A 12,709-nucleotide genomic window follows, 5' to 3' on the forward strand; every position below is an offset into this window, starting at 1 on the left:
GAGCAAATACACAATACAAAACAACAAATACATTTCTAAATCTGAATTTCTTAACAGGATCGCCCCTTGAAATGTAGCATCTAATTTTCGAGGGGGCCCAAATACACGATACCTCACCTTTTCCCACCTAGACCTCAGCTGGTGGAAAACAACATGACAAAACAAAAAAGGTAAATTAAAAGTTAACGAAAAGCACGGAAAGGTTGATTTGAGATGACAAAATAAAGATAATGGACCTCAGGGAGCTGAGTATTTGAATTCACCTTCTGATTAAAAATTATGATGGCGATCACAATAATAATGCATTTTATCTGTAAAGCGCTTTTCAATAAACTCTGAGACACATTACGCAGAATTGAAAGAAAAGACAGTAACCATAAAAATGAAAACATAAAATCGAAATCATAGATTGATGAATAATGAATGATGAGGATGTTTGCAGCCACTTTCACATCAGTGTTTATTACAGGAATCAAAGTGCCACAGATCTCAGATCTGAACTCCTGCTGCAGTTTGGTGGAGTGGGGGTGTCTAACAGCAGACCACGCCCCTCGGGGGGGTCGACGCAGCTACAAGAGTCCTCGCGACTCACTGATGTGCACACTCCTGCACGCGACAGGCGCGTGGCAGGCAGAGAAGAGCAGGAGAGCGCGAGAGCTGCGGGACGTGGACAGTCACCAAGTCTGTGTGCGCGTGTGTTTTTATTTTTTCTTCTTTTTTAACTTAACCTCACGGTGGAAACGAGTTCAGGGATTCATAGTGTTTTGCGTAAAAGTGCGCGTTCTGTTTGTAGCTTCAAATCAGTGGAAAGAATTCAAGACAGGGAGTTGAGATGAAGTTGGAAAAAAAAGGATTTCATGTTTAAAGCGTCTTCATCAACTCTTTGGTTATTTCCAGCTTTTATTATTCGTGTTTTATCCTTATGTAATCTTAAAATTGTTACCGGAACTATACGGATTATTCTCCAAATCTGGCAACACGTTTGATTTTATTCTACCGTCCCACAGCGGCCTGTCTTTAACTTCAGGACAGGTCACACACACTAAAGGTGTCCTAACAGTTATTAGCTGCTTTTAAAATAATACAATTTGCAATGATACAAATAGTAATTACATTAATTATTATAATACTAATAAAGCGACTGAGTGATTTTAGATAAGCTCCGTGTAGAGCGGAGGAGGATCAACACGTTGGCCGGAGCAGACAGTCTGACGCCGGGGCTGCAGGGAGGACTGGAGCCGGTGGGCAGCTCCACTTTGTTTTCTGAACCTTATCTCCTGAACCCAAACTAATACGGAAGGTTGTGTGAGAGTGTGAGAGTGTGTGTGTGTGTGTGTGTGTGTGTGTGAGAGAGAGAGAGAGCGAGAGAGCTTGTATTTGTGCACTGGGACTGAGGAATGTCTTTGATTGGTGAAGGGGCAAACTTTCAGAGAAACTTTTAAAATATGACTCGTGGCTCTTTGCTTCTTCAGCAACAAACTATTTCTGGATAAAATGAATAAACAAACAAACACATCCTGGTCATTTGACAAACTGACTCTGGGTCAGATGATGTTGGTCATCACAGTGTCACATCTGGAAACAAGCAGCCTGTGAAACAGAGAGGACAGAGCTCCCATGATACACAAGCAGAGGACACGTTAGGTTTGGTCTCGTAAAAGTTAAACTGTAATGTTCTCAGCAGTCGTGGGCGACAGTTCTACAATTTGCCTTGAGTTTCCCAAAGTTCGGTGGAAACCTCACCCCCCCCCCCCCCCCCCCAAACTGACAAGAGTTTAATAAAAGTGCATTTTAACGTTTTTTTTTTTTTTTTTTATAGTTGGCACCACAAGGTTGAGAATAAAAGTCGCAATGAATAGCAGGGATGGAATTAGTGGATTTCAGCATCTGTGGAGGTTTTCAGTTATATTAGCAATCCTGCTAAAATAAAAATACTTCATTAAAATAAGTAGAATTAGAAAGATTTACTCACAAGTAATACAAGTTAAAGTATATTCATAGTGGAGAAAATCATGTAAATTTGATTTTACTCTTCAAACTGGTGCAGGGGATTATTTGAACTTTGACATATCACGTGTAAATGTGTGATTTACAAAAGTCTGCTTTTTGTTAGATCATCACATTGGTGCAAAGATTGTTAAGACCTTGTTTACACCGTCTGGGATGTTAACGTACTGTGCAATGTGTGATGATAATAAACAGCTCAAAAAACAACCAGTCAGCTTAAGATGTTAAAAACATTTATTTGTAAACTCAAGATGTTAAGTAAATGGAGCCTGGAGGAGTCAAGGTGTTGGTTAATTAATTCCCTCTGAAATCAAACTACAAGAATCCGAGTGTGAGTAAATGTTACATTCCATCAGTGGCGAGGTTCAACTCTTCTCCTCCCTGTTGGTCACATGTCGTGTTGAGTGTTAGTGAAGCTCCGTGTCTTCTCCTCATGTAACTGAGGCCGCTGGACCCTCAAACCGCCACCGAGGCGCAAACCCGCAGCGACCCCGAGAAAAAACACCCGCGTCCCGGGACGATCAGCTGAGAACCACCTCCGAAACCCCGTCTCCATGGAAACCGCCTCAGCGGCGCCGCGAGGCCTGGCTCGAGGGCTGCTGTGAATGGGATGACGTCACGGCGCCGGCGCCAGAGAGTCTGCAAGAGGGAGAGAGAGAGAGGGAGAGGGAGAGAGAGCCTGCCGCTGCCGGGTTCATGGTTCTCTGCTCGGCTTCGGCTCTGCACCGACGTGCCCTTGAGCCAATCCATCACCTGTCCGTCAGCCATCAGACAGGGTAGGACGCGGGAAATGTGCACAGCTGCGGGATCGCGAGGATGGAGGAGAGAAAATGGAAAAATCCAATTGCACCAGATGTGGACACAGACTGCGGGAGCTGCGCGTGATATTAGAAATGCATAAAAAAAGAGGGAGAGAGAAGAGCAGGAGGATCGTGAGGGAGAATCTGTCCGTGCCTGGTGAAGAGAACTGCGCGTAACAGACAATGACACAGATGCTGCTTTGTTGGATTTGGTAAAATACTGGGAAACGTTAGAGTTAATCTCTTGTATCAGATGTATCATTACATCCGTTTGGGTCTGAGCAACTTTTTTGTCACCAAGTTGTTTCTGCTCTCAATACAGAAAAAAACATTTTGTCTGCGCTCTGATCTGCGTCTCCTCTTGTCCTTTACGCAGAATCGCTCCCTCGGTCAGGTTCAGATTCACCTGTATGTGTCCTTCACTCTACTCTTCTGCAAAATGATAATAAACATTCAAATTATAATATTTCCGTCTCAAGTCCACCCAGACTTTTAACTGCAATCATCTCCACTCCTCATCAAACCACTTTTACACCACAAAATGCATTTATTTTATATTATATCAGAATTTAAATCCAATTCACTATGCATGCAAACGCACATGGAGAACATCACAACAGTCCCCCACACACGCACCTGCCCCCGGGGCCACTCAGTCGGTCAGTGGCATCAAACAGTCTCCCATCACCTCCAGCTGCAGAATGAAGCGTGTGATTTCAAATGAGTCATTCTGGAAACATTAACGTGTCAAATAGTCTTCAGTCACCTCTTCACGTGCTCAGGTATAAAGCCTTATGTGTGTAAAACATGACTCAGTGAACCAACAACACACTCAGGTGACCGTTTACAATAGAGGTGCGCGAGGTATTTGGATAAATGCGCAAAGCCACCCCAAAACCGTGAAGTGGCTCGAGGCAGTGTTGGATAAAACACAGCTCTTACTTGTGTTCGATGCGCACATTCAAATCGTTTAACGGTTGTAGTTGTTCTGTTTGTTTGAGTTGTATCTCAGGCTGGAAACTTGTTAATTTAACTTATACATCAACTGGTCAATCAAGTGTATGTGCTGATCGGCACTGTGGCGCACCAGCTCTGAAAGTTTCATTGACATTTCAGAATGAATTGAGCACAATTTCAATAGTGATTAAACAACCTGAGCGTCAACACAGTGAATCTTACGGACAAGTTTACCACCATTGGATCCACAAGCTTCAGTGCACAGGGAAGCGTTTTCTTATGCGTAAAAACTGCTCCGTCTTTTCTCTCGCTCTTGACCGTTTCCCTGGTGGAAGCTGTTTACTACAAACATGTTCCTGCTCCTGCGGTTTGATGAAACTTGCCTCCAAACACCCTCACACACAGACGCGCACACCGGTCCGGGCTGGTGTGAATTAAGAATCATCAGACGCGCCTGATGCCATCACTGCTCCTCACCTTCCAAACACCGCAACAGGAAGGAGAGGGAGAATAGATGGCTGCTGGTTTCATGACTGATCTGTGCTTCTGATCGGTTATTAGAAATAAACTCGTGTAGTGTTGCACGTGGAGGTTGTGGGATATTATTTTATTCTGGCTGCTCTCTTGGTGAATTTCAAGTATAAATAAATTCCTGCTTGATCTCCACTGCAGAACCACAAGATCAAATCAAAATCACGCACGCAGGGGTGCTGGCGCGTGCACACACCTTGCCATAGTCAATTGACAGCCACGCAAATCATTAATTTTCTTGATCAGAAACAGGTAGGGGCTTAATTTTCCCCAATTGCCCACCGGAGCTGCTGGAGCGCCCTCTGCGCTCCGCCTCCAGCTCGCGTTGCCACCGGTAACGCGGAGGAGAAGGGGCTGGGTTTCTGCAAAGGCAGCCAATTGCAGGGCTCCGAGGCGCTGAGTGACACCGTGGCCGCTCCCAATCGTCGCGTTTGTCCCGCCCGTGTCGCATGCCCAGCCTGCCGCCTATATAAAGCGCACTGACAGTTTAGTATCCCAGTCTGATCGCTCACCGTCTGGCTCCAACCAGGACTTTAAAAAGAAGAACCACCGCAGCTTCCCTTCGCTAAAAACATCAACACTGATTTAAAATGAAAGCAATAAGCCCCGTGCGGTCCTTCCGGAAGAGCAGCGCGAACCTATCGGAGCACTCCCTGGGAATCTCCCGGAGCAAGACCCCGGTGGACGACCCGCTCAGCCTCCTGTACAACATGAACGACTGCTACTCCAAGCTGAAGGAGCTGGTGCCCAGCATCCCGCAGAACAAGAACGTCAGCAAGATGGAAATCCTGCAGCATGTCATCGACTACATCCTGGACCTGCAGATCGCGCTGGACTCTAGCGTCGCACTCACCAGCCTGCATCACCCCGCGCGGCCGGGGCAGGCTCCGAGCAGGACCCCGCTGACCACCCTCAACACAGACATCAGCATCCTGTCGTTACAGGTAATTACACACGCGCGTCCTCGTCAGAAAACAGCTCGGTGGTGGTGGTGCGTTTGTGGAGGAGTATTCAGTGCGTATTTTATCTGTGCGCATAGCTGCTGCGCCTTGTGCGCACAAAATGGCTTGTTGGGGGGGAGAAAAGAAAATGGCATGTATGTGTACATTTCTTCTTTTGTTCATGACAAGAGGAAGAGCTCCGACCGACACTGCGCTGTGGCAACATCAGGCACTTGGATTTTGGATGCTGCGTAAAAAGAATTAACGCTCTGTTTGTTTGTTTGTCTTTGTTTGTTGTAGTCGCCGGAGTTGCCATCAGAGCTGATGACAGATGACAGCCGGACTCTGCATCGTTAAAGCGGTGAGTAAAGGCTGTCCTCATGTCTGCCGCTGCTGCTGCAGTCTGTCCAGGGCTCCTCTCAGGCTCCGCTGCTACAGACTGTCTCAGTCTGCTGGAGCAGGATGCCTCAGAATTAGTCTTTCACCAATGCATTTGTGCCACTTGCTAATGTGCGCTCACGTTGCTGTGTGTGTGTGTGTGTCTATTATTATTAGTATTATTATTATTGTTGTTGTTGTATGAGAACGTGCTGCAACACTGGGGCGTCAGTTATGGCAAAATACAGACAGTCAACTTCCTTTGGATTATCCATTAAAGCAGATCTTTATTCATCATAATAAAAAAACAGATCGCACCATGAGCTTCTTCGGGATTTCTCCCACATCCGAAGTCGCGTGGATCAAATTGTGTAAAGTCACATTTGCTGCCACATAATTTTCATGTTTTTGCACTGGAGCTGTGTGGAGTAAAATGGAAGTCACTGGCTCCAGGCTGCTTGGGTTACTGTACACAAGTAGTAGTCGTCAGGCTTGTATTATAGCCTCTTGTGTCTATAATGAAGAGCATCTGCAACAGGAGAAATAATGGCTGTTTGGATTACTGCTACTACGATGTCTGCACATAATTGGTACAAGAAGTGGGTAGGCGCCAGCTGAGCGGCAATTACGCTGATTCTTCCCCAGATTGTAGGTTGAAGTTGTGCGTAAAAAGTGTGTGTGTGTGTGTCCTCCCTTCTCCCTGCATGACTGTGTGTGTGTGTACATCTGGAGCGCAGGGTTTGCTTAGTATTGGGAGTGTTTGGTTAAATGTTAAAAACTGCGGCTTCCTCCCTGGCGCCAGTCTGTCCGGATCTCTGCCCTGTTTGCATTTTCTAAACACGCCTCTCTTTCTCAATCTTTTGCAGGTGTTTGGTCAGGACGCAAAAAAACACACACACACACACTCTCTTTCTCTCTCATACACACTCACACGCACGCGCGCAGGACCTGGGGAGCAGGACTTTCTCCCCCATTCCTCCCCCAACTCTCCAACAACCTCTGTCCTCCTCCAGGCCTGGACTCATGTTATTTTTTCTCTCTCTCTTCTGACGCTGAAATCCAGAGACTTTTTTTGTTGCTTATAATGGGACAATCTTATGTGATGTGTTTTTCTGTTTTATTTGGACACTTTCATTGTTATTTAACTTAAGATTTTTCTTTATTTTTATTATTATTTGTGGGTCCTTTCTGAAAATGGAAGGCGCGTTATATTCCCGTAAATGGGAGGAAAAACGAGATTATTGTCACAAGGATTATTTCCCCTCTCCTCACCCCTCTCCCTTCTCCTCTTCACCCCTTGCCCCCCCCCCCCCCCCCTTCTCCTTGTTGAAGTCTTCGCTTTTTTTGCGGAGTTGGGAACGTGAATAGAAGAAAAAAAAAAAAAAAAAAACTTGGGTTAGTTACTGTAAAAAGTTTAGTCTTGTCTTGTCAGATTTGTTGGCACATGAAGGACTGGACGTTGTTTAAAAAGAAAAGAAAAAAAGTAAAAACGAAAAGAATGAAACCTTTGTCAACTCTCATCGGGAGTTTATCTTGTATAGTTGCAGAAATTTGACACTTCTGCAAAAGTGTAATGTTGTACTTAATTATGCTGAGACTTTTTATAAAAGTAATGTAAATTGTACCTTTTTTTTATACAAAAATAAATCGAAAAAGACAACGATTTGGATTGGTTTTATTTGAAGGAGTGGATCAATTGGTGTCATGGAACCAGTGCGTAAAAATCAGTCTCCCAGCTGTGCGTCCAGCTGACATTCCCCCACAGCTGTATGGACACGAGTGCTGCTTTATGTACAGAGAACATGTGACGCACTCCAGAGACGAGATGCACAACAAAGCGTCCTTATCAGACCTGCACTGTGTGACCTATAATGGCTGGAAACTCTCCCTCCTGAGGGCAAACACGACCTGCGAGGCGCACAGTTGCGTCGAAGCTTATTTGGGGCACACTGGCTGCACTTTTACTTCCTCACATGCTATGTAAAGTAAATAGGATTAAATGGTTTGAGCGTGACAGCTTGAACCATTAATGCTATGGGGCTGTAGGCAGTGTTTAAAAGAAGAGGGAACAATTATGGAAATTTAACTTGAGGTGAAAGTGGGCCGCTGATGCGTTGCTGCTCCCAAAAGTGTTATTCTGGGCAGCTATGGCTTTTAATTCCCCCTTTTATAACTGGAGTTTGGTGTAAGGGCTTTAAAAATGGGTTCTTCTGTCGTTTGATAGAATAAATGACACTGATTCTACAACTCACACAAGATGAAGTAGTGAGAACTATTGAACAGTGAAGGAAATCTGAGGACTTGAACACTGTACAAGTGGCATCAGTCGTAAGAAAGTACAAGGGGCTGCTGGGTGATACAGTCACCTGTCAATCATCGCCTTCACATTAACACCACAAACCCACCCACCAGGCGGCACACCCACAGGTAATGATGATTTCACCCCGAGTACCACTTCATGGGATCTGTTTGGATCAAGTGTGTAAACTCTCTTTAAGGCTGTGGAAAGAAAAAATAATGTGTTGATGAATGAATTATACATTTAGTAATTTACAGTGAAATGTAAAATAACTAAAGGGAATTAAAAAAATGCTTAAAGGCCCCAGCAGGTCAAACTTTGAGGGTCACTGAGCTCAAGTTGTCTCCCACTTGTCTGACAGACAGACCACACCACCAGCCTGAAACACGTTCCTATGGAAAGTGCGCCATCTATCGGCACACATGAAACCCTCCAGTGACAACCCTCATCTAAGCCTGCAACTGTCTTCTGTCAAACTGCATTAAAAACATTCAATGGTTAAAAATAAGACTTTTAGATGAATTTACTTAGCAGCTAAATCTCAGTCTACATGACTCCACCGATCACAGCTGGTTTTCCTGTGAGAAGCAGCGAAAAAAAAAAGAGAAACATGACACCGAGTCCACCGAGTCCACAAGTTTATTGATTCACTAAACAGTTTCACAAGGAATTTTGGAAAAGACCGATACCGCTCTGGAGTCCAGTGCATGCACTTCTTCTACCACAACAATACCAACAACAACTTACCACTGTCTACGCCATCTATTTAAATTCTATTTCATATATTATTACTCGTTTCCTGAAACAGCACCTGCAACAATTTGTCCACAACAAGTAACATGTCATCATGCGACACAACATTTCCACACGACAGCAGCACGTCCACGTGAGCGAAATCACACAATCGCTATCCAAACACAGGAGAGACACACGCGTCGTAACACAAGGGAAGTTAAAGCATCCCAGATTTGACCTGACCAAAGCATTTCCTGGTGTAATTAAATACTAATGTAACTACAGATGTATCCTAGTACTACTCACAGCCTGTTTCCTACACTTTCCTCCAAACATTGAAACACTACTCTACTCTTATTCTTTGAAACACGTCACAACATCAACAGAGTTTAACTCAACCACCAACACCAAGAAGAGCAGCCTACACGCCACTCATCAGAATAACCAACACATATGGCTCCTGCTCAGAGGACGCTCTCCCTCTCGTCTCCAAGGCTGATGGTGCGCAGGTTCTGGTTGTGGATGGTGGCAGCCGTGGTGTTTGCGGTGTCGCCGCCGCCGCCGCTGCCGGGGATGATGATGACGGCTGGCGAGATGGCGATGCCCGAGGAGGAGTTGGTGGTGGACTGTGTGCCTGCGAGGTTGGCCTGCTGCTGACGGCTGTTGTTGGTGTTTGTGTTGGTGTCAGTTGGACTGCTTGTGTTGTTGTTAAGCGTGCTGTTGCTGGCCGTGCGGTTGAGGTTGGAGATGCCGCCGGACGGCCATCCTTCGTCGGGGCTGCTGGCCATCAGGCTGGCCTCGGACGGAGCCTCGGAGCAGATGGACATGCGCGCCACCGTGGCGTCCTGCAGGCCGCTCAGGCTGCTGGGGAGGAGGCCTCTCTTCTTCACCAACCCCTCCAGCTCAAGCATCCCAGGGTTCAGAGGATCTCCCTCAGTGTCAGCGTCTCCTTGAGTCTCCTCCGAGGAGCGGTCCGAGGAGCTGTCGCTGGAGCGCATCCCCGAGTCAGACGAGTCCTTCTTATCCAGGAGAATTTCGTTAAGGAAGCCGGGCTTGGTCAGCGGCCCAGCGGGCTGGGAGCCTCTGTAGGATGTAAGGTCCTCTTTGTGGAGGAGAGGTGTGGTGTCGTCAGGGCCAGAGTCGTCATCATTGGGCAGCTTCTGGTAGTACGACCCAGCTGCCTTCTTCTTGGGGCCCGGGGTCCTGGAGGATGAGCTGTGGTCCAGCTTCTCATCCTCTTCACTGATGGGGTCCAGGGGCTGGGCATCGCCCCCTGAGGCAAAGTCTGTGGCATCACTGGTCTTGGAGCCTCTCTTGCTCAGGGACTTGCGGCTGTCTTGGTCAGCTCCTTCCTTAGCCTGACGAATGGGAAGAGAATTTCAATGAGAATAACATGAAAATATACAATATCCTGAGCGATTGGCAGAGAGGCCTCAGCAGAGGGGATTCCTGTCTGTTTTTATGTGCCAAGACAAACAAGGAGTTTAAGCCAATAATTAAGAAACACAAGAAGCAGTGATTTCCCCCTTTTCTGGCCCAGAATAAAACTTTTACTACTGCACAGGCCAGAGATACAAAAAAATGTAAAAGCCCAAGTTTAAGAACAACATAGCATTCAGGCTGACCTCAGGAATACGTCGACACAGATTAATGACAATGGTTACCACAAGTTATTTTCCTGACAGTGGGGAGCTTCTGCTCTGATTTGACTAAAGTATTCATGTCGCCAGTGATGCATTGACAAAAACTCCACAGTGTACTTGTGACTGTCCACCCACCCCTCTGTCCTCTGAGCTGGCAGCCTGCAGGAACTGGCCGGGGTGGGGCTGCACGGGCCGCTCTCCTCCACTGCCGGACATCTCCAGCTGGGCCATCTGAGTGATGTACTCCCTGTAGGCATCACTATACTCGGCCTGCTGCTTGTCTGTCAGCTTGCAGATGTCATTGGAGGATTCCTGGGAGTTGAGGCTGGACATGCTTGAGGTGCGGTGATTTGCCACCTGACAAAACGAGACAGAATCAGGGTTTTTTGAAGAATATATTTATGTTGAATCATGGTTGTGTGCTGTTCACCTACACTGCATGACGCCTCATATCATAAATATAGAAAAAGTGGCAGTAACAGTGCATTAGTAACCAATATTAGGATTAAAAGTTGCCAGCAAAGATCGCAGACTGAGCGGCGATGAAAAGCTGTTGCCTGTTTTCAGCCTTGGATGATTTGAATTTGACACACATCAAAAAGTGCGATCATATAAAATAACAGCGAGCCAGCTGTCTACGTGTGAGTGTTTGCTCGTGCCTTGCAGATTTTGCAAATTGGGAATAGGGGAAGGTGAAAATAACAAACACAGGGCCCCTTGACACCTTTTGCTGCACTGCAGAGTGTGTACATGTGTGTATTTTTAATTCTTCCATCTCCGAGAACACCATGAGCTTCCTCTGCCGTTCTCATTTGTCACGTAAAACCACAATAATGTGAAACCACTGAGGTCACTAACACGCTGGCTGAACGGGTGCTCGGTGCAGAGGACACGTTTGGGGGGTGTGACCTTGCAAGTGACACACACATGCTAACTTCTGCAGCTTTTACACATCTTATCTGTTTTAGTTGAGTATAATATGCATACACACATCAGATGAGTGTGTGTGTGTGTGTGTGTGTGTGTGTGTTTGTGTGTGTGTGTGATCATATCTAAGGTAGTGGTGTATTTACTCCTGACAGAAAGACTGACCGGCCAGTGCAAGTTGGTGCTGTGTCTCGGAGGCTCCTCCAGCCCGGCCCCGCTGAGCTCCTCGAAGCTGAGGTTGAGGCTGAACCCCGCCGCCTCTGACGGGGCTGCTCCTGAGCGTCTGCCGGGCTCACCGTGGTGCACGCTGCTGCCCTGCTCGCTCACAGCTCGGGACTCATCATGAAGCACAGCCTGGCTTTCAGCATGACGTTGCTCCATCACCTTGAGAAGATACATCATGGCTGAATATTTCACATCAACAAAACTATTGAGTTGAGTTTCAGAGTTGGTCGTAAACATGTTTTTTCAGAGCATGTGATTTATAAAACTAGAATGTTGGATGACAACAAAAGCATGTGCTTGTGAGAGGAGAACTGTGAGCTGTTCCTTAAGTAGAGCTATTCAGCTGTCCACTCCTGCCCAACAATAACCTCCCTTCATACAGATACCAGGCAGCCATCTTGAACCAGATGGCTCTGCTGGCTGCATCCTGGCAACACAACACTGTTTAGTACGTGAAGCCGTCAGGACACTGCACTGTCCAGCTGCTCGTATGTGTTGCCCTGCATCAGATCTCCGATAAAACACGACCAATCCAGGGCTCTGGTTTGGTATTAGGAGCACAGGCTGACATCTGACTGAGCGGAGCCGGCTACATGTGTTAGTGATTTCAGCAGCGGCTCAGCCGACAGGACTCCTGGCTGAATGACCTTCTCGTAATACGGATTATAAAATCTCCGATCCTAATATATCTCAGCGCTGCACAAGATGTCGTATTTTCTGATCCTGTCTTGCTTCTTTTTGGAATAAACAGGAGCTGACATATATCAACAGCAGGATGACTCTGGCAGGAAAAGTGTCTGCAAAGTATCACAGAGGAGAATGTGCGCTATTGTAAAACTATTTCAGGCTTTGACTCTATAGAGTAATGAAAAGGTTTTCCATGTGGTGGACTTTTTGTCATTTTATCACGATGGCCCACTTCTTTTGACTTGACACAACACACCGTAATCTTTTATCCCATTTGCTACTTTATATGTTTAACACGAGACGCCCACAGGGCAGCAATATTAAATCAGGCTGTGAGGGAAGTGAGGGAGGAATTTAGTCTCACCATTCCCCTGAAGAGCTGCCAGTCACCAAAGTTCATCTCCATTTCCTTCTTCAACTCATCCAGGTTACACTGAGACAGCACGCGGCCATTTATATTAGCCTGTAATGGACAAGGAAAGGACGAATTAGTTTGTAAATGGAAGATTGAAATCTTAATGTGTTTAAATTAGAATCAGACAACATGTGAGGAGGCAGTTAAAAAGGAACTGGAAAGAA

The 12,709-nt window shown here is 46.2% G+C and overlaps 2 protein-coding genes and 1 long non-coding RNA gene across 11 annotated transcripts in view; 1 reads left to right on the plus strand and 2 right to left on the minus strand.

The window, feature by feature from the left end:
* Positions 1-2,223: 2,223 nt before the first annotated feature.
* Positions 2,224-4,136, minus strand: LOC109627802 (uncharacterized). Of its 2 annotated transcripts, none has more exons than XR_002202614.2 (3): positions 4,002-4,136; positions 3,444-3,501; positions 2,224-3,239 (listed from the first exon to the last, which is right to left on the minus strand). It is a non-coding gene; the product is annotated as an uncharacterized lncRNA (long non-coding RNA). The 2 variants fall into 2 exon arrangements; XR_002202613.2 differs by having other exon boundaries at positions 3,999-4,131.
* A 442-nt stretch (positions 4,137-4,578) lies between these two features.
* id2a (inhibitor of DNA binding 2a) lies at positions 4,579-7,277 on the plus strand. The gene is made up of 3 exons (XM_069536299.1): positions 4,579-5,239; positions 5,537-5,597; positions 6,481-7,277. The coding sequence occupies exons 1-2, from the start codon at positions 4,886-4,888 to the stop codon at positions 5,591-5,593; spliced, it is 411 nt and encodes a 136-aa protein (XP_069392400.1). The 5' UTR covers positions 4,579-4,885; the 3' UTR covers positions 5,594-5,597; positions 6,481-7,277.
* A 1,257-nt stretch (positions 7,278-8,534) lies between these two features.
* kidins220a (kinase D-interacting substrate 220a) overlaps positions 8,535-12,709 on the minus strand; it is a 43,285-nt gene continuing 39,110 nt past the window's right edge. For all 8 annotated transcript variants that reach the window (XM_069536298.1, XM_069536297.1, XM_069536295.1 and 5 more), the window contains 4 exons: positions 12,495-12,593; positions 11,384-11,602; positions 10,427-10,648; positions 8,535-10,006 (listed from right to left, as the gene is read on the minus strand). In XM_069536298.1, coding sequence (XP_069392399.1) covers positions 9,113-10,006; positions 10,427-10,648; positions 11,384-11,602; positions 12,495-12,593 — 1,434 coding nt within the window. In that variant the 3' untranslated portion in view covers positions 8,535-9,112. The remainder of the gene's footprint in view (positions 10,007-10,426; positions 10,649-11,383; positions 11,603-12,494; positions 12,594-12,709) is intronic.

Source organism: Paralichthys olivaceus, chromosome 12, assembly GCF_024713975.1.
Source record: "Paralichthys olivaceus isolate ysfri-2021 chromosome 12, ASM2471397v2, whole genome shotgun sequence".
NCBI classification, from domain to species: Eukaryota; Metazoa; Chordata; class Actinopteri; order Pleuronectiformes; family Paralichthyidae; genus Paralichthys; species Paralichthys olivaceus.